Source organism: Camelus bactrianus, chromosome 31 (genome assembly GCF_048773025.1).
Source record: "Camelus bactrianus isolate YW-2024 breed Bactrian camel chromosome 31, ASM4877302v1, whole genome shotgun sequence".
In the NCBI taxonomy this organism is placed as follows: Eukaryota; Metazoa; Chordata; class Mammalia; order Artiodactyla; family Camelidae; genus Camelus; species Camelus bactrianus.
Window position 1 is genome coordinate 23,662,172 of NC_133569.1, and position 20,046 is coordinate 23,682,217.

Consider the following 20,046-nt stretch of genomic DNA (forward strand, 5'->3'; position numbering starts at 1 on the left):
TTCTAATGAGGGCATAAGTGAAATCTGTACTTTTAAGAAAAATGGTCCAAGTCTCCAGGGATTTAAAAAAAGTATGTAACACAAAAATACGGAGCTCTTAAGAGAAAGAAAATACGGTTGGTTGTTTTAGACTTCTCTAAAGTTGGCTGTTTTATGGTCTGGCCTGTGGAAAGCGACCTAGAAGGCCATAATAGCTCCTATTGTTCTGACAAATAGGAAACTGAACAAGTGACTTTAGTGTAAGATAGTCCTTAAATATGCAGGGTTTGGATTACTTAATTAGGAGATAGTATTACTGTTTCTTCCTTCTGAAAGAATGCTTTTTCTTCTATTCTACAAATATTGATTTAACTGAACAAACACACAGCGTATGGCTTTTTCCATGCCAGGCACTGTTCTGAGTGTTTAATAAGCATTAACTCTTGCGGTTCTCCCAACAGTCCTTTGAGGCTGGTGCCGTTTACCATTTGACAGAGGAAGGACCTGAGAGGCGCAGCCGTCACAGGCCTGTCCGGGGTTCACACCTGGCAATGAGGGATCCCAGATCTGAACCCCCTGTGATGACCACCTTGGCCAGGCCCTGGGCTTGGTGTGGGGCGTTGTGCACGGGCCCTGCCTCCCATCTGTTATGTTCTGGTGAGGGAGCAGGTGCCAGAAAGTGTAGTGAGTGCTGGGAAGACACAGGCTTTTCTGGTCACCTCCCTCCGCGACCTCTTGTTTACCATGTGTGCTCGTAGCAGTGAATTAGAGAATGTAGCATCTGGTTTGCACTCCATGCAGATCTATGGCACCAACTGTTGAAATGGATCATACACACAGAAGACAGACGTCCAAAGTCAAAGAACACGCCCTGGCAGCGTTTCTCTGCTGCCTCCCCCGCCCTTGGGTTGAGGGGTTCTTCATTGCAGGGTGGCTGTCATATATCAAAAGAAGTTACGCAGCTAACCGTGTTTACCTGCCATAAAGCCTGCTTTTCAAGGCTGATGTCAGCCAAAACCCAGTGCCTTTAGACAGGAGGAGGAAAGGCCAGTCTTTTTTTTTAACTTCTGGACTAGGCGAGAACCAGTAAGTCGTTGATTTACTGTAGAGAGATTCTTCTTATGACTTCATGACAATGACGTGAAAATGGTCATGAACACACGCACTGAGAATACGCCTGACAAGATTCCCAGCCAGCTGACTGACTCCGAAGCCCTGAAGCAAAGCCAAGACTGTTTGGCTGTTCTGTTGCTGGTCAGTGAAAAGAGTCTTTTAGCGCTAAGTGTGCAGAATGACTTAAATCCCTTTTTGTAGTTGGCAAAAGCAGTTCGTCTGTATACAAAGCATGTTTTTCTTTTTGAAATGGAGATACTGAATGAAAGCGGTTCTCTGTGACTTGGGCTGTCCGTCTGCTAGCTGAATGGTGGAGATTTGGAGTAGGTGAGACCCACTTTAGAGGCAGCGGTACAGTTTGAAGCCTCCCACGGGGACCATCCCCTCACGTCTGCTCAGAAGCGAGAGGCAGCAGGGCAGTGGGGACCTGTGTGCAGGGAGGGTGCCCAGAGGGCATCGACGAGGAGGGAGAAGATGACACGCCCAAGGCACGCGCACGCAGCCGCGTGAAAGGTGGCTGCTTCTCTGATGTGCCACTGCTTTCCTCGTTCCTGCCAGATCTTGCCTGAAGCCTCTCCCCGGCAGCGCCTCTCGTGGAAGGGCAGGCAGGCGGGAGCAAGACCAAGTCCTCAGACTTGGCAGTGTTGATGTCACAGGTTTGATGCTTTAAGAGCTAAGTGCCCCTCTAGTGCCCTTGTGGTCACCTGGGAGGCATTCTCCTAAACGTTGTTCCTGCAGCATCCTGTGTCCATTTAATGTTGATATAATGACGGTGTCAGTTCTGTAAAAATGACTGTGTGTGCTTGTAGTGGAAATCAAATGGCATTTCATGTGGTTTTTGTCAATGGACTGTTGATACATTTTAACTTACAAATAGGAAGAAGCACGCCCAGCTTTTTCTCGTTCCTTGATTGGACTGGGATAATTAGCTTATTTCCACAATTTTGTATCATCCTTTAAGAAGTCTACACAGTGAAGTGGGCTTCAGTTTATTTTATTTTTTGGATGTCGCTGGTAAATTTTATTCCTCACTATGCGTCTCTTGCCATCAAGTTGGGGTTTAGTTTGGACCCTCTGTGTCTTCTCATCCCTCATTCAACAGTGGGTTCCTACCCCAGCTTTCGGTTCACAGTCGAGGGTCCTCTGTGTTTAGTCAGACATCCTCCCTCCTTCCCAGGGTGTGAAGACTCTTTGCTTAGCCTGGGAAGGTGCAGGGCTATGAGGAACCATGATTTAAGAGAGAAAAAAAAAATACCAGTTTAATAATTACAATTTATCCCCATAATTACATCAACATTCTTCTTAAGCTGCTTCCATAAAAGGACCGTATTTCTCTTTGTACTATACTTTAAATTCACCAGTACACGTAAAAAACAGTTCAGACAGAGGCTCAGTCCTGCGGAGTGACGGCAGGTGCCACAACTGAGTGCTGGCACAGACTGTTACAGGAGGCAGCACCGCAGCTGAAAAAGTCTCTGTGTTTTGATGCAGAGTATACGTGGGGTTCTTTTTAAATTAACTCCTTTTCTTTCTTCTTTCTTCTTTTTTTTTTTTAAGCTGGTTGACAGTTGTCTTAATGCCTGGTTTGCTCATTTCTGCTAAAATGCAGAAAGGCATTAATAACTTAATAACGTACGTCGTATATTGGTCAAGCTTCAGCATTGTTGCTTGAGGGACGTTAAAGCAGGCAGAGTCACTGGGCCCTGAAGCCGTGCTAGAGTGCTGTCGAAGCAGAGCCCAGAGTCAGCCGTCCTGGTCACATACTTACGGATGGATGAGTAGCCGGTTCAGTTCACGGAGTGTAGAAATAGTTTTGGCCCAGAAGTATCTTAATAGACATTCTATAACTTATAACTTAAAAACAATTACAGTTTGACCACCGGGTGACAGTGTTCATAACTAAACTGCTTATGTTCTTTTCTTTTTTCTTTAGTTGAAGGACAAGGGTTGTAAGGTGGTTTAACCATGTGATTTTTTTCGCTGTTGAAATAGATGTGCACTTGGATTTGGAAGACCGCCTGGCAAAATTTATGAAGACAGAAGAAGCCATTATATACTCGTACGGGTTTGCCACGATCGCCAGCGCTGTCCCTGCTTACTCCAAGCGAGGGGACATTGTGTTTGTGTAAGTGGCTGTCACCTGCCTCTCCCGTCAGAATTCCCTTAGAGATAACATTGGCCCTCCTAGAGAGTTCCTTCGATGGAGGTCATCTGCCTAAAGAAATACTGATTTTTTTTTTTCATTTTTAAAGAAATACATAGTTAACCCGCCAAGTAGTTCCGCAGAGCGCGTGAGACCTCCTCTGGAAGGTGCCTGAAGGTGTCGGTGCTTGATCATTGCTCCTTATGTTTTTTCTCTTGACGCTGAGCAGGCTGAACGTATGCAGGCCGGGGCCACCCACCGGCTCTGTGACAGCATGGTGCCCCTGTGAGTCTGTGGTCACAGCCCACACGGTCACTCCCACTGCCTGACAGAGTCGCCCCGCATCGCAGCACCCTCACCGCAGCTCCTGGTCTCTGCCAATCTTGCATCGTGACTTGTTAGGAACATAGAAGCCATGAGTTGGAGGAACTTCCTTAACCTCCCACGTGCAAACCTACACACTTGTGTCCACATGCAGTGGATGCGTGCTGTTGCTGTGGACTGTGGAGGGAAGGGCGGAGAGGAGTGGTGTGAGGGCTGGCAGAGCCCAGGCAGCTGGTGACACCTGTCGGAAGCACCTGCCTTTAGCCCGAGCCTTGGTCATCTTTTGAGCGGACGATTAAATGACTCTTAATTTTAGGTCTCAGATTGACTTCTGTTTCCCCTTTTCCGTTGTAACACCGTAGCCAGAATTTTAAAAATGCAAATCTGATTTTGTCCTACTCCATTTGAGAGTTTCCACTGTTCCTAAAATAAAGATCCAGGTCCTTATTACGATCTTGTGGATTCCAGACTTCCTTTTCAGGCCCATTTTCTACCATTTTCCCTTAGGTGTTCGTGCCGTGCAGCCTCACTAGCCTTAGGTGCTCGTTTCCTCTCACCTCAGGGCCCTTGCACTTGCCAAGTCCCTGTCCCTATAGCATCGTTCCTCCTCTCGTCTCCTGCTGAACTCCCGCTCGTCCTGCACGCGCGCCGCCTCTGCAGGAAAGCCTTCCCCAGGCTCTCAGGCCCGATCAAGGCCCCTTGCTGCGCGTGGGCAAACCTGTGCCGCCGGAGGAGTTCGGTGCCCTTGTGGATCCAGGCCCACAGAAACCCCTGCGTCCTGTCAGAATCACTCTTCTCCTCAGGCCTCCCTGATTTAGAAACGACACGCGCGTGCACACGCCCTGCTCTTTGCTCGTCTTGCCCCGACTCGCTGCGCCCTTTTTTTTTATAGCACTCTCAGCAGTTTGTACCAGCCCGTCGCCTAGGGTGGAGTTTGGCATTTATAAGTGCTCAGTAAATACCAGCTCAGTAAGTGAATGCCCGGAGCTCGAAAGAGGGGTCCAAATCGCTGTGACCTCAGCGCCTGCCCCGTCCTGCTGCTTCCCCCTCGCTGTCGGGAGCCTGTGGGACAGCAGCTCAGGCACGGGCTGCTGGCTCTCCCTGCGGGTTTCCAGGGCGCTTGTGGCCCGTTCTTCCCGCGGCCCTGCAGTGGTTACCCGGGTGCGCGCCAGCACGCGGCCTGGGCTCTGTCTAGGAGGTCTTCCTGACGTTTAATCCGCATACTCAGAGTTCTCTCCTGGGTTGTGTACACTCAGCGATCCAGTATTGCTTTTCATGGCAAAGTAATGGCAGAGTCGTGTGGCAGCCAAACCAGAGATGCCACTGGTGGTGAGATGCGCCAGTGTTTCATTTATTTTTCAGGAAGAGAAAATTACTGTGAGTGGCTGATAGACTATCCATGGCGAGATGCACGGTGATTTCTCAGAGGTCGAGATGTGGCACGAGTGTGCTTCTTGGAACAGGATCAATGTGGTTACGTGGAAAGACTTGCAGAGCGAAGTGTAAACAATGACGTATTAGGGTTCAGACATGCTTTATTTATTTGCGGTGTTCAATTTAACAAGTGGTTGTTGGTCAGCTTACAAAAGCAAGCACTCCTCTTCTGAGAATGCTGACAAGGCCCTTTAAACCCTAATTTGATGGCTCTCTCTTCCTTGCAGAGATAAAGCTGCCTGCTTTGCTATTCAGAAAGGATTACAGGCCTCGCGCAGTGACATTAAGCTGTTTAAGCATAACGACATGGACGACCTGGAGCGACTGCTGAAAGAACAGGAGATTGAAGATCAAAAGGTATGATTCTTTTGAAGAAAATTATACGGTTCTTTTGTACTTTCTAACCAGCTAAATTATAAATGAAATGGTAATTTGTCATGAAAACTTGCCTGTGGATCACATTTGAATATTAAATAAGGGGGCTTACTAAACGTACCTCAGGTCAGAGAGCCACGTCTGATAGTAATTGCCTCATCGTTGCCATCATTACAGCTGGCACATCTGGAGGAAGATAATCCGGCAGAGAGAGAGGAACGCTGCGCGTTTCGGGGGAGGGGGCTGTGTACTCCTGGCTCTACAGAAATGACACCAGAGCTCCTTGGGGTGGGGACAGGATACACCCGGTGAATTCAAAATGGGTTTATTCATATCACAGTAAACCATGTGTCAATTAACTGGAAGAAACAGTGGCAGCAGATCTTAATTTATGAATTTATGAACAAAGGGAGGCCCGCTCTCCCTGCCCGCACTGCACCCCGGAGTGCTGGTGGCTGCTCCCTGTGGGGACAGCGGCCCCGGGCGCGGTCCTTCCGTCTCGCAGCCCATTCACACTGCTGCTCCCCAGGCGCCTGCAGAGCGCCTGCTCCTCGGTGTTCTGACCGGAGAGTGTGGCAGGGGGAACGCGTTCAAAGCGTCGCTGTTAGCACTCGCATTGCTTTTCCCCCGACACGTTGGATGGAGAAGGCAGCTCTGCTCCGTGGCTCTGAAGCAGCTTGTGGGGACTGCACTGGGCGCCTGGCACCACAGGCTTTGTCTCAAACACCACGTTCAAGTGGACTTTTCCAGGGCAACTCGTTTATAACTCGAGTAACTGATAAAAGTGCTCATCATATTCCTTAGTTTTATGTTGATTTCCACTTTTCCGGATGATTTGCGTTACTCCTTTCGGATTCTGTCATCTTTGTTTAGATGATCGCCTAGGAGCGGCGCCTCATGAATGGTCACGTTCTTGTGGTGAACACGCATAGACCCCCGCTGTAGATGTGCTATAGATAGGTGTGCTGGAGGCAGCATTTCATAGTTACACAATTTAGAAAAAGATCTATAGGGAAGATCATAAAATTGAGACCCTTCCGTTGAGGAATTCTTTCTATAGATTGTCAAAAGATGTCCCTTGTCCTGGGTCAGGGGTGGAATGCTGCCACGCTGAGGAACACTGCCTTAGAAAGCGTGACCAGCGAGCCAGCCTGCTGCAGGGATCTTGCCACGTTAGCACTGTACAGGTTTGGAAGACATTATTCAAGTTTTGTGTGTCTTTTATAAGATTTATAACGCGTGTAACTTTTTTTTTTAATGAATAACAAATCAAATTATCTTAAAATTCATTTCCATTTTATAGTTTTTACCTTTTTACTAATTAACTTGTACCACATTTTCCTGCCCAGAGTGGGCTTTTCTAAATCACTTTACATTTTGGTTTTTAGAAATAATTCTTTTTCAGTTTTATTTTCACAAAAATAATAAACACTGTATTTTAAAATATATTCTACTTAGATGCTTATGTTTTCTTTGGAAGTGAATTAAAATGCTGTGCTTTAGTCCGGGTTTGGATCAAGCTCTTTCTGTCACTTTCCCAACTGTTGTGGTTTGTATGTTTTTCTCATTCCTTTTCTTACAGAATTTTCTTGTCCCATATTAATTCTTCTTTGGGGGGGAGAAAAAAAAAAAAGACAGTACCCAAGAACAGCAGTTAGAAGAAATAAAAGTAACTATGAGCAACTGAAAAATAGTCTGACGTCGCTAACAGTTAGAGAAGTTAGGGTGGGAGTTTCTGCCTGTCCAATTAGGGAAAATTTTTTTTGTAGTAATAATCAATGCCACACTGACGTGTGATAAGACAGGATTCTTAAATATCCATACCCTTGGGCCCATATCTGGGGTGCTGTCTTTGGAAAATAATCATAAATAGTGTCAAAGATCGAGGAATATTCACAGTGTGATGTAAAAAAGCAGAATGAGGGAAACAGCCAGAATCCAGCACTGGGAATAGTTCAGTAATTCATGGTGTATCCTCAAGGTGTGCTTTTAGCTCTCCTCTAAAATCATGGTTTAAATAATGTTAAATAATGTGGAAATGCTCACAGTGTCGTGTTTTTAAGACTCACGTCCTAAAAATATTGCAATAAAATCCTGATTTGAACAAAGTAATGTACAAGAAGGCCGAAACTGATCAGCGTGGGTGTGATGAGCTAATTTGTTAACTTCTTTTTTGTACTTTTCCATTTTCCAACATCCCTTCACTGAATATTTTAAAAATCATAAGAAAAGTACTTGATTTTTGAAAGGCAGAGAGAGGCAGGACGCCTCCCGTGTCCTTGTCTGTGACCCCAGCAGACCCGCGGCCTTCAGGTTTGAGTCAACGACAGAGTGAAGATGACTGAGAATGCTCAGTGACGTTAAGCTGCCACATACTTCAGCGGACACCTTTCTGAGTGTTCCCACCGTGGGTTCTAAAATACCCCTTCAGGAGCAGCTCTGATATTTGAGTTTCTAGCTGTTCATTAGACATAGGCTTAGAGGCAGGAAACCTTTGAGTAGAAAGGTGGTGGCAGACTTTGCTTGTGGGTTCAGTATGTTTTCAGTGCAACATACGTGAAGCAGCCACAGATTCAGCAGTGGGAGGGTTAATTGGTGGCTTGACGTCAGTGGGGTGTGGGAAGGCATGTGTTATTTGGAAAAGTCCCTCCACCCGACTGCCTTCAGACATGGCTGGATGAGGTCATAGTCCAGTTTTACTTGACCCACTAGTGAGGAGGAAGGACGGAAAAGGGTTTCATCTGTTTTTTGGTAGACAAGGGAGAGCAGGGTTTGTCTGCCTTTTTAACTTTTTATTAGGAAAGTTTCTGGCACATTCAAAGGCAACACAGTAGTATAGTGAAGCCCCCCGAACCCTTCTCCCAGCTTTGTTTTTGGTATTCTGCCGTTCTTGCATCATCTGAGCCTTCACCTGACTCCCTGCTCCGTCTCTGCGATGCTGATTGTCATTATAGATCTTTTTATTTTAGGTAAAACTTACAGACGTTGAAATACATAAATCCTGGTCGTACAATTGTGACCAGTGGTTATACGTTTGTAGCCCAGGTATCATGGCCCCATCATGACATAAAGCACCCCCATCTCCCCAGAAAGTCCCCTTGCGTCCCTTCCCACTCGCCCTGGGCTTACAGGGTTTTGTGCTTTAATGTATTCGGTGTCTAAACAGTTTGTGTGTGTGTGAGGCCTTCTAGTCGACCGTGTGAATTGAAAACGTGTCTGAGAGAAGAAAGCACTGTTTTTCATTTCAGAATGACAGGATCTCACACCTTGAGCTTGAAATTGATTTAGTCTATCTGTCTTATCTGTTTATTCATTTATCCTGGGGAGTAAATCTTGTAAGGTGGAAGTGCCTGAGAGCATGTAACAGATTTTCTCTCTGGAGTCACTGAAATTTAAAGTGTCTGGTTTTTCCCTCTTAAAGAATCCACGCAAGGCTCGTGTAACTCGGCGTTTCATTGTCGTCGAAGGGCTGTACATGAACACCGGGACCATTTGCCCGCTTCCGGAATTGGTGAGCAGCCGTGTTTATTCACTGTTTTAGTCTTCAGACTCTTTGGCAGTTACGCCTTTTGTTTATGACCACTTTGAATGTATAACATCTTCATTGCTTTGCTAAGCAGAAATCATAAACTCCTTCGAATCATACCAGGGAAGCAGATGAACATTGAATGCCAGCTCTGGCCTTTAAAGAGTATTTAAGGGGGGGGTGTATCTCAAGTGGTAGAGCGCATGCTTAGCGTGCACGAGGTTCTGGGTTCGATTCCCAGTACCTCCTCTAAAAATAAATAAATAAACCTAAGTACACCACCCCCCCAAAATATTACACACACACACAAGTAAAGGGTAATCAAGACTGAATTTTTCAAAACCAAATTTATTGAGTATAATTGACACACAATAAAATACACTTACTTTGTACAGTTTGAGAAGTTCTGATAGATGTACCACCACAGTCAAGATACGGAAACATGTCTGTCACTCCAGAGGTTCCCTCATGCCCCTTTGTACCCCGACCCCTGGCCCCAGGCCACCATGGATCTACTTTCTGCTCCTGTACTTTTATTCTTCATAGAATTTTATATAAATGAAAGCACACATATTTTGTAAAACTTAGCTTTTTAACAAGGGGGAGCAATACGCAGTTTTTAGAAACCATGAGTATTGAGATTTTTTTTGTAGGTGAAATTCACATAACATAAAATTAGCCATTTTAAAGTGTACTGTTCAATGGCATTTAGTACATGCCCAGTGATGGGCACCCATCAACTGTCCAGTTGTAGAACCTTCTCGTCACTCCCAGAGAAGACCCTGTACCCGTTCAGCAGTCACTTCCCACTTTCCCTTGTCCCTAGCCCCCACCAGTCTGCTTGCTGCCTCTATGGGATTTACCTACTCTGGGTATTTCTGATAAATGGAGTCATGTGATACATGACCTTTTGTGTATGTCTTCATTCACTTATCATCATGTTTTCATCATTTATCCAATTTGTCGCATGTATCAGTACTTCATTCCTTTTTAATGCTAAGTAATATTCCACTGTGTGGATGTGTCACATTTTGGGGTTTTTTGTTTGCTTGCTTGTTTGTTTAATGAGTATTTGGATTGTTTCACCTTTCAGCTTTTGCAAACAGTGCTGCTGTGAATCTTCCTGTACACGTATTTGTTTGAACCCCAGTTTTCAGGTCTTTTGTGTGTGTGCCTAACAGCATAACTGCTGGACCGTGTGGTAACTGTGTGTTTACCTTATTGAGGAACTGCCATGCTGTTTCCTACAGTGGCCGTATCACTTTACATTCCCACCAGCAATGGAGGAGGGTTCCCGTTTCGCCGTATCCCCACCAATATGTTCCTGGTTTTTTTTTTTCAGTCTTCACCGTTCTAGTAGATGTGAGACACACGGGTATGATTTGAATTTCTTACCTGACCGATGACATGAGCCTCTTTTCTTGTGTTTGTTGCCCATTTGTATTGTCCTTGGGGAAGTATCTGTAGACGTCCTCTGTCCATTTCTAAATTGGGTTGTCTTTTTTGTTAAGTTGTAAGGGTTCTGTATATATTCTGGATCCCAGACCTTTATCAGACACATGATTTGCAGGTCTTTTCTCCCATTCTGTAGGTTGTCTTTATATTTCTTCGGCAATATCCTTTGATGCACAGAAGTTTTAAATTTGGTAAAGTCCAGCTTATGTAGTTTTTAGTTGTTGCTTTTGCTTTTGGTGTCGTATCTAAGAGACTCACTGCCAAATCCAGTGTCATGAGAATATACCCCTGTGTTTTCTTCTAAGAGTTCCATCATTTTAGCTCTTATTTTAGGTCCTTGATCCATTTTGACTTAATTTTTGTATGTGCTGTGAAAGAGGGGTTGACCTTCCTCCTCCTGCGTGTGGCTCTCCAGTCCCTGCACCATTTGTAGACGAGACTGTTGTTTTCCCATTGAATGGTCTTGGCACCCTTGTGAAAAATCCGTTGACTGTAGACACAGGAGTCTCTTTCCGGACTCTTGGTTTTGTTCCATTCATCTGTATGTCTAGCCTTATGCTAGTACCTGCTTAATTACTTAATTTCTGTAGCTTTGTGGTTAATTTGAAACCAAGACATGTGAGTTCTTCATTTTTGTTTTTTTTTTTTCAAGATTGTTTTGGTTACTTGGGTCCCTTGAAATTCCATTTGAATGTTAGGATCAGCTTTTCCATTTCTGTAAAAAAAAATGCCATTGAGATTTTTTATAGGGATTATATTGAATACTTAGACTGCTCTGAGAAGTATTGCCATCTTACTGATACAAAGTCTTCTCATTGATGAACATGGGATGTATTTCTATTTATTTAGGTTTTTCCGTAATTTCCTAAAGCATTATTTTGCGGTTTTTGCTGTACAAGTCTTGTACCTCTTTGGTTAAATGTATTCCTAAGTACTTTATTCTTTTGGATGTTAGTATAGATGGAATTGTTTTAATAATTTTTTGGGGGGTTGCTCATTGCTAGGTGTAGAAATACAACTGACTTTTGTGTATTGATCTTATATCCTGCAACCTTTGCTGAATTTGTTTATTAGCTGAAATCCCACTTTTGTGGATCATATTCTGTCTGTGGGACCATGTCATCTGTGAGCAGAGACAGTTCTACTTCCTCCTTTCCAATTTGGACGTTTCTCTTTCTTGCCTAATTGCTCTGGCTAGAGCTTCCAGTACAGTGTCGAGAAGTGGCAAGAGGGGCATCCTGGTCTTGTTCCTGATCTTTGGGGAAAACTTTCAGGCCGTCACCACTGAGTACGACTGTAGCTGTGGATTTTCCGTAAACGCCCTTTATCAAGCTGATGAAGTTCACTCTTATCTCGGACTTGTTGAATGCTCTCATGAGAGGTTTGCTCTGCCAGATGCTTTCCTGCATTGGTTGAGTTGATCATGTGGCTTTCCTTCATTCTATTAATGTGGCGTATTACAGTGATTTTTTTTTTCCTGTATTGAACCACCGTTGCATTTGACCATTGAAATCCAAATCTGAGTGAGTCCATCAGTTGAATAAGGATTCAAAACAAGGGTTCATGGCTTATTTTTAAGTTTTTTTCACTGTTTCCTGAGGAAATCTAGATACATTATAAATGTCAATAGAAGACATGACTTGTTTTCCTCTCCTTCCGTTTGTGAGTGTCAAAGACTGACAGAGTAATGTGGAAGAGAGACTGGGCCGCGAGATACTGGAAGTGTGTGTTATAGGGGTGTAATAATAAAGCAGTGCTAGTGGGCAAATATGCAGCCAGTGAAGCAAAATACAAAGTACAGGAACAAATCAAGTATATGTAAGTAGTAAGCATGTACAGATTACAGGATACAAATTAGGGCTTGACAAAGGGACTTCTGTTTTGTTTCCCTTATTTGTCTATTTATGTACCAGCACTGTAATAATAATACGAAATATTTTCTAAAGCATGGTTTTTAAAAAGTATCTCATTCATACATCTCATATTACTGGATGGGAAAGAGTCAGTGTTGAGAAGATGTAATTCTCCCCAAATTCGTCTGTTCATTGTTAATGAAAATCCAGCTACAAACCCAGTGGGCCCCCCTCCCAACTTGATACTGATTAGCAAGATTAGCCTGTAATCTTGATGGTCGAAAAATAAATTATCAGAGGCTCACGATGTGGGACATCAGACCATCCCACACATTCTGTGCCCCGTTTCTGTAGTTTCAGTGGAAAAAGAGCTTAGTGGTTAAACCTTTAACAATTAAAGGTGTGATTCTGGCACCAGAGAGGGTTATGTGAGTCACGGAAGGATTTGAGAGCCCAATTTCTCATGTCATATCTATAAAAACTTAATGATTGATAATCACTACTTTAATTCAGTTGTGAAACTGATCACATACATATCTTATGGGGGGTGAATCAGTTAACCATTAGGGGAAAAATTCCATACGCATGTTCAACTTCCCAGCATATAAACCAGGAAGATTGTGAAACACTTAGAAGAACATAGAGATAAATGTACATCTAAACCTTTGATGGGAAGGCACTTTCTTACAAGCCTGAAAGCAAAGGGAAAAGAAAAGATTAAAAAATACATTAATGAAAACTTTTTCCGCGTTTAAAAATGAATCTAAATTAAAACACGTTGCCTCTGAGGGAAGAGTGTGTCCCTCTCCCTAGGAGTTTGTATGTATGATCCACCTTATTTAACAGATTACTTCAACAACAAAACCACAGAATGCAAAAAAGGTGGCAGTAAATAGAACATGAAGGGGACACTTGTTTATAGTAAAATCTGAAGCAGTAGCCTGTTAACTCAGCTGGGAAGGGGCACGTTAGGTGCCTGAAAACCTTCACTAGCTGTGGGAATGCCCTCAGTATTGATTTTGAGGTTACAGATAAATTTTAACAGGTAGGCATTTTCACGGGTATGAACTCACCAATATTGAGGATCAACTGTCCATGCTTTTTCTTCTCCTTTTTAAGTTTAATTTTGTTCTCCCCATGTTCTGTGTGCTGCTAATCCCCAGCATTTTAAAGTTGTGTGTATTTGCCACTCAGGTTAAATTAAAATACAAGTACAAAGCAAGGATCTTTCTGGAGGAAAGCCTTTCGTTTGGAGTCCTGGGGGAGCATGGCCGAGGAGTCACGGAACACTTTGGAATCAATGTAAGTTCTCCTTTTTCAGAACGTTGCCTCAGGTGGAAAACACGCAGTTCCCCCTCCTGGGCACGTTTCATGGACACGAGACAGTGCTCCGCATCCGTGTGCAGGGTGCAGCCTTGGTGTCTGTCGCTTCCCTGAGCCCACAGAGGGTTGGCACAGCCAGACCACTGGCCCCATCTTCCCGTGGTGGCTCCTCATAGAATTTGTGTTGTTTTCATGGTAACATTTGATCCCAGCTTTCAGTGTCTCTTCTCTAGACACAGTTAAATTTGCCTTCCAGTTTTTCCTCACAATCAGTGAGGACTCCCTGAGTAGTTCTTTAGAAAGACGCTCTTTCTGCTGTTTAGAATTCCGCATGCTCTGTAACGCGTGTATATGGGGGTGAGTTTTGTACGTGTGATGTCAGAAGCAGCGCTGGCACGGACGCAGCAAAGCCCCTCGCGGTCCCAGACGACGGGAGGGAGTTTGTCACGTTTGCTTTTGCTGACGGCAAAGGAGCCTCGACTGGCCTCAGTCGTAGTGGCTTTGCTGGTAGAGCCTCAGGGAGGAGAGCCATGGACCCACCTGCAGAACCTGTCTTCACCCACCGGCGTGTGGTTGGGTTAAAGGAAGCTTTTCTCCGAATCCTGTGCATAAAAGTTTGCACCTGCGTGAAGAGTTGAACATGAAACATAAAATCACCTAGATTATCTGCACCCCTGCACCCACACAGACCTAAGAAGAGCACAGAGCGGGGCGGATGTCGCACGAAGCTAACTGAAGCGCACTCCTCAAAGACAAACTCACATCCGGCGGTTAAATGCACTGGAGAGTGTAAGGTCAACAGAAACGTAAATTCAAATAAAATTTACACTAGAGCAGTTTATGAGGCTTGACAGTTTTAAAGAAGGAAGAAGCACCGTCTGCCTTCACTGCCCCAGGTGTCTGACTGCTCTCGGCAGCTGCCACGACATGGTACTCATCGGTAGGAGTGCAGAACGTGCGGGCCTTGTTTGGGCCCTGGTTCGGACAAATACTGTAAAAAAACAAGTTTTGTGAGACAGAGATGGTCAAACACTCAGTATTTGATATTATGAAGTTTTTGTGATTGTGTTTTTGAAAGAGTGCATATCTTTTAGAAGTGCACACTGAAACATTTATAGACAAAAACATATAAAGCCTGGGATTTGTTCCAAAGAAATGATGAGGGCATTAGGGGGCTATCTGTGGAACAGGATTGTCCGTGAGTTGACAATTATTGGATCTGGTGATGGGGAGTCTTCATTCTCTCTACTGTTGTGTATGTTTGAAATATTTCATAGTGAGAGGTTAAAAAAGAGTGAGAGTGCACAGGTTTCCTTGTTGTATCTGTGGATCACTTAGAAAAACACCAGATGAGATCTGACCAGTCATGATGTCATTGTCATGGCCACCAGTGAGTGAGCACTGAAGGCTGCTGTGTACCAGGTTGGCACTTGGTGCTGAGGGCTGGAGCAGAAGGTGAGGATCGAAGGAATGCTGAGGCTTCGAGAAGACAGTGGGAACTCAGGAGCCCAGGGCACACGTTAGGTTTATTCTCAGTTGGTCCAGTTTGGTCAAAGCATGCATTGCCGTGATGTTTGGATAAACTGATTTCATTTTTGAAAAGATGAAAAAGGTAAATGGGATGTAGGAATAAAGTGCTCAAAACTCTGATAGGTTGCTTTTTATTTCTCTCAAGTACCTTCTGCAGGGAAGGCCAGCTAGACCACTGTCTTAGTGAGGAAGGGTCTTATCTTGTACCCCTGAACATTTTTAGCATCAAATAGCTTTAGATTTCATCCTTTCGCTGTCTGTTCCACTGTAAATAAATTGTCAGTGCATAGTGAAATGGCAAAAAGTGCGACGTCAGACACCTTCAGAGGCCGGCTTTGAAATGTCATTCCTTTTAATGACTGATTTTGTGTGGCTTTTCCTTTACTGTCACATAGCTGGCTTGTTTGAGTCCAGATGTGGACATGACTGCTGCTGAAATTCTGTCTCTAGACTTCACTTTGGCCCCTTTTATTCTTTTCTTTTTCTCTCTTTAAAAGCCTGGGGTGGATCTTTTCTTTCAGTTGAGGACTGACTACCACTGTCCCCCTTTGCTGGCAGATTGATGATATCGACCTGATCAGTGCCAACATGGAGAATTCGCTTGCTTCCATTGGGGGATTCTGCTGTGGCAGGTCTTTCGTAATTGACCATCAGGTGGGTTCTTTTTAAAAACAAAAGCAAAAACTGAAACTGATTGCTCCTCTGGTCACCAAAAAATGTAAATACTCGTTACAGAATTTCATTCTAACTTTAGTTGATCACACATTTTTTATTTAGAAGTCAGTTTGTTAAAGGATCACCCAGAACACTTACATTTAGAAATGATCGCCCTTTAAAAAAAAAAAGTTTAGTTTCCGTCTCATGGGTAGCTCCTGTCCATGCCTGGATCGTCCCACCTCACCGTGTGTACACACTGTTTGGTAGGTGGCGCAGAGATTTGGTGCCTTTAGATTTTTTTAGGCAAAAACAACGCTAAGTCTGTGTTTTTAGCTTGTTTGTTTCTCCTCAGCGACTCTCTGGCCAGGGGTACTGCTTTTCTGCCTCGTTACCGCCCCTGCTGGCCGCTGCTGCCATCGAGGCCCTCAACATCATGGAAGAGAACCCAGGTACAACCTTTAAGCCCAGGAAATCAGAGACGGCGCATGTTGCGTCAGCCATGCTGCCGGGTGGCCTCTGGGGAGGAATTAGCTAGAGGAACTCGCACACCAGACAAAGCTGCGGCTCAGCATCACATCATCGGGCATTCGTGGGAAGAGTGGCAGTGAAGACACTGCCCCTGCCTCAGGGTTTCAGTTTAGAACTTCTCTCCTGCCTCCGGAGATGAAGTCAGAGCCAAAGTGGGGCTGGCTCCGCTGGTGGGCAGAGGTGCCTGGAAAAGGAGGGGTGAGCCCTGGGCCAGTCACCATACGGCTTGTCGTTTCTTTGAGAAAGCAGCTGACGTGTGCTGCTTTGGGGTACGTGTAATGTAGCTGTCGTCTAGTTTTCCCCTAAAGCTTCTGAAGCATCAGTTGTGCTGAGGCCAGGCTGGTTTACCTGCCACTGACACCAGCTCACCGGGCGGGAGCTAAACTGAAAAGTGTTCTGAGCCGTGATACCGCCTTCTTGTCAAAGCGTGAAACAGAAATGGAAAAGCAGGCCTGGGGTTTCTAAATTTTAAATTTTCTAAATTTCTGCAGTTTCAGCATGGGTTTTTAATTCAGAGAATCAGTAGACACAAGCGTTTCCATGTACGCATTCATGCACTCACTGGTCAGGCAGCCCCGCATCCCCATCTCCCGCTCACGTGCTTCAGTTTGTGACGTTTCCTTCAGGAAAGGGAAAGGACCCAGGAAGAGATCTCCGACAGGACCGCAGTGTCAGGCTCTCCCCACGTTGTTGAGGCTCCAGAAACAAGTAATAGACATGTACCCTTTGATTCTTAGCCAGATTACTTGCAGAATTTACAGACTCTTGATAAGAACAAGAGCCACTGTTTTGCTGTGGAAAACCTCATCCCAGATTTTACAGAAAACGGGTGAGAAGCAGGGAAGGTGCAGCCAGGATGTACCAGAGACGGAAGCTGGGGCCTCCAGAGGCGTTGCCAGCGTCTGTGTGTGTGCTATTAGCAGGTGGAAGGGTTTGCAACATTTTAAATGGATGAACCGGGTCTTTAAACTATTTTTAGGTTAGTAATATCAAATCTCCCAGATACACTATCAAATGTATTTTTTTTCATTCAGGTATTTTTGCAGTGTTGAAGGAAAAGTGCAAACGAATTCATAAAGCTTTACAAGGGTAAGTTTGACGTATTTTCAACGAATGTAAAGTTTATCTGCACCACATTTAAATGACTCATGACAAATTTGAATGGTGCATTTAATAAGCCTCGGTCAGTCTGACTGAATTCCAAATAAGAAACCAAAAACTCAAATCACTCAAATTGGTCTGCGTGCATGTAACCAGAGTGTCCATTTTGTCATCGTTTTAAAGAATCACAACTTATTTTTCTAAAAATGTTACAAGCTCACTAGTGAAATATTACAGCAGTACAGAAGGTAAAGATGGAAATAACACAACGTGCTACCCCCAGAAATAACCAGCATAGATGCTGGAGAATCTCTCCACATCTGTACGGATAAAAGGATGTAATTAGATGATAGTGAGTTCATACTGTCCATGTTGCTTTTTAGAAAATTACCAAGTTTTATTTTAAATGACTTCAAGAAAAAGAAACGAGTGAAATCGAAGTGAACCTTATGAGTGTTCTGGTTTTTGGTTTGGTTTGGTTTCATTTCGTTTTAACTGCGTAAGAGTAGTTCTTTTAGGTTCCTCTTGAGAAGGAAACTGTTGGTGACGTCTTCAGGCAGATTTCTGGTCTTACAGCAAATGATCTCGCCTTACCCACTTCATTTTGCCTTTCCAAGGTGAAACCTGCCTTTTCAGTCACGGAAGACCTGTTTTCTCTTGCCAGATACAGAAACTAGAAACTTTTCTAAAAGAAAAGGACAGTTGATAAATAAGTAGGTCACAGATGTTCCAGATAAAGTTAAAGGCAGAAGTAATTAAAGTCTGAGTCTGACTTCACGATCGTGATGAAAGTTCTTACATGATTTATGGTAGAGAGAGATTATGGTTGTTTCCAGTTACATTGGTTTATGAAATATTAATAGACCAGCACAGCACACTGGAGACACTATAAATTCAGTAACATCTGCCTCAGATGCCTTCTATTCTGTCTAGCAGTATTAGTATGTTTAAGTCCAATTCTCTACTTTTCCCAGTTCTTTCACACCTTTTTTTCTCTCCAGAATCCCTCACCCCGTCTCTCTCCACCCCCCCTTAGCTGACAGCCTGCTTGGTGCTGTCACTTGGGAACGCCCTCATTTTCCTAACAAACCTGTACGCCTGCGGTATCGGAACCAGTTGTCCCTTGTGTCTCAGCCAAAGAGATGTTCCTCCATCCATCACAGCTCTGTTGGGTGTCCCCTCTTCTTTCTCTCCCGTCTCTCCCCTTTCCTGAGTCATTTGATTCGCACTCGGGGACACTCTGTCCTCTCTTGCCTTGAATCCCGCTTTCGCGTGACCCCACACTCCCCTCTGGCAGGTGGCCAATGCTCTGCCTCTCTTCGTGGCCAGTCTTTCCGGCGCTGTTTGTGCCCTCGCCGCTCGCGCACGCGTGGGGCGCCCGCAGTCCCGCCTCCGCTCCCGCGCGAGCAGACGCGCCGCGGAGGCCGCGTGCCGGCCTCTCAGGGCCCGTGTTGCCGAGCGCGGTGGCTCCCGGCGCAGCGGCCGCCCTCCCTGGGTTCCGTCGCACCGCACTTCCGGTGCTTCTCCGGCCTCTTTGAATTGCTTCACCTTGGCTCCTCCGAAGGCTTTCTCTTACCATCCCTCTCGCTAGAGCTTAGTCCCTGCGCCTCCTTCCTCTCTTACCTTCTTGGAGAATTGCCGTCTTCCGCACCTGGAGTTACAGATCGTTTCGTGACACCCGTGTGTAGGCACCTCAAAGAATGGTTTTCTCCAGTCGCTCCCTCTTTGGGCTCCCGGTGTCCCATCCTGTGGCTTCCTCCCCAGCCCCTCGTACCAGACGCGCAGGAGAGGAGTGGCTGCGGGTTGTGCAAGGGCCAAGGGGGAGCAGGAACAGGACACTGAGGCGGCCTCTGTGGCAGGAGCGGGGAGGTGGGGGCGTCCATCCAGGCCGGGGCCTTTGGATTTGCTGTAGTCTGGGATCAGCTCTCTTGTAGCTGTATTATTCCTCCTATTTTTATTTTTGTCATTTTCTTTTCTTTTTTTAAATGGAAGTACTGGGGATTGAACCCAGGACCTCATGCATTCTAAAGCATGAGCTCTGCCACTGAGCTGTCCCCTCCCCTCTGCCTTGTCCTGTCATTTTCATTTTTATGATACTCTTTCCAGGACTTTGCCTAGCACAATTTTTTAAGTTCAATTTTGTTTGTTTTTTACTCATATTTTATTTTCTTTTATTGGTTTCTAACTTATTTTTCTACTTTCTTGTTTCATTGAATTACGCTTTTGCTATTTTTCAAGACCTTTACATTTAGGTTATTGGTTTTATTATTTTCCAGTAAATACCTTAAAGGTAAACATTTTCAAGGGCAGTATTTTCAATGTTGAGTTCTACATAAATTTTTTTTGGTCTCCTCTAACCTGTGATTTGCCTCTGCCATCTCGGAGGCTGCATTTAGGAGAGGAAATCAGCAGTCTGTGCTAGTTTGCCTCCTTGCTGGAGTCTCGAAGCTTCCCTAAATCCTGACAGGTAGTTGTTGCTGTCCATGCTCTCCCGTCACTGTAAGCACGTGCTGGAGACCACGGCTGAACTGTTGACTGTACGTCTCCAAGACCCAGACCAGTGCCTAGTAATTACAAATTTGGTAAAATAATATGGTAAATAATATGTTCTCCAAAATTTTGTTTAAAGAATAATAGGCTTTGAAACACGGCTCCTGTGTGTCTGAACTCGAGTTATGATTCTGTGTCCACGTGGTTTTAGTTAA

At 44.8% G+C, this 20,046-nt stretch overlaps 1 protein-coding gene across 1 annotated transcript in view; it reads left to right on the forward strand.

The window, feature by feature from the left end:
• The window catches only part of SPTLC1 (serine palmitoyltransferase long chain base subunit 1), a 47,121-nt gene that overhangs the window by 18,838 nt on the left and 8,237 nt on the right, over positions 1-20,046 (forward strand). The window contains exons 6-12 of the mRNA XM_010950524.3: positions 3,085-3,217; positions 5,221-5,350; positions 8,790-8,879; positions 13,397-13,504; positions 15,614-15,709; positions 16,065-16,161; positions 17,275-17,329. Coding sequence (XP_010948826.2) covers positions 3,085-3,217; positions 5,221-5,350; positions 8,790-8,879; positions 13,397-13,504; positions 15,614-15,709; positions 16,065-16,161; positions 17,275-17,329 — 709 coding nt within the window. The remainder of the gene's footprint in view (positions 1-3,084; positions 3,218-5,220; positions 5,351-8,789; positions 8,880-13,396; positions 13,505-15,613; positions 15,710-16,064; positions 16,162-17,274; positions 17,330-20,046) is intronic.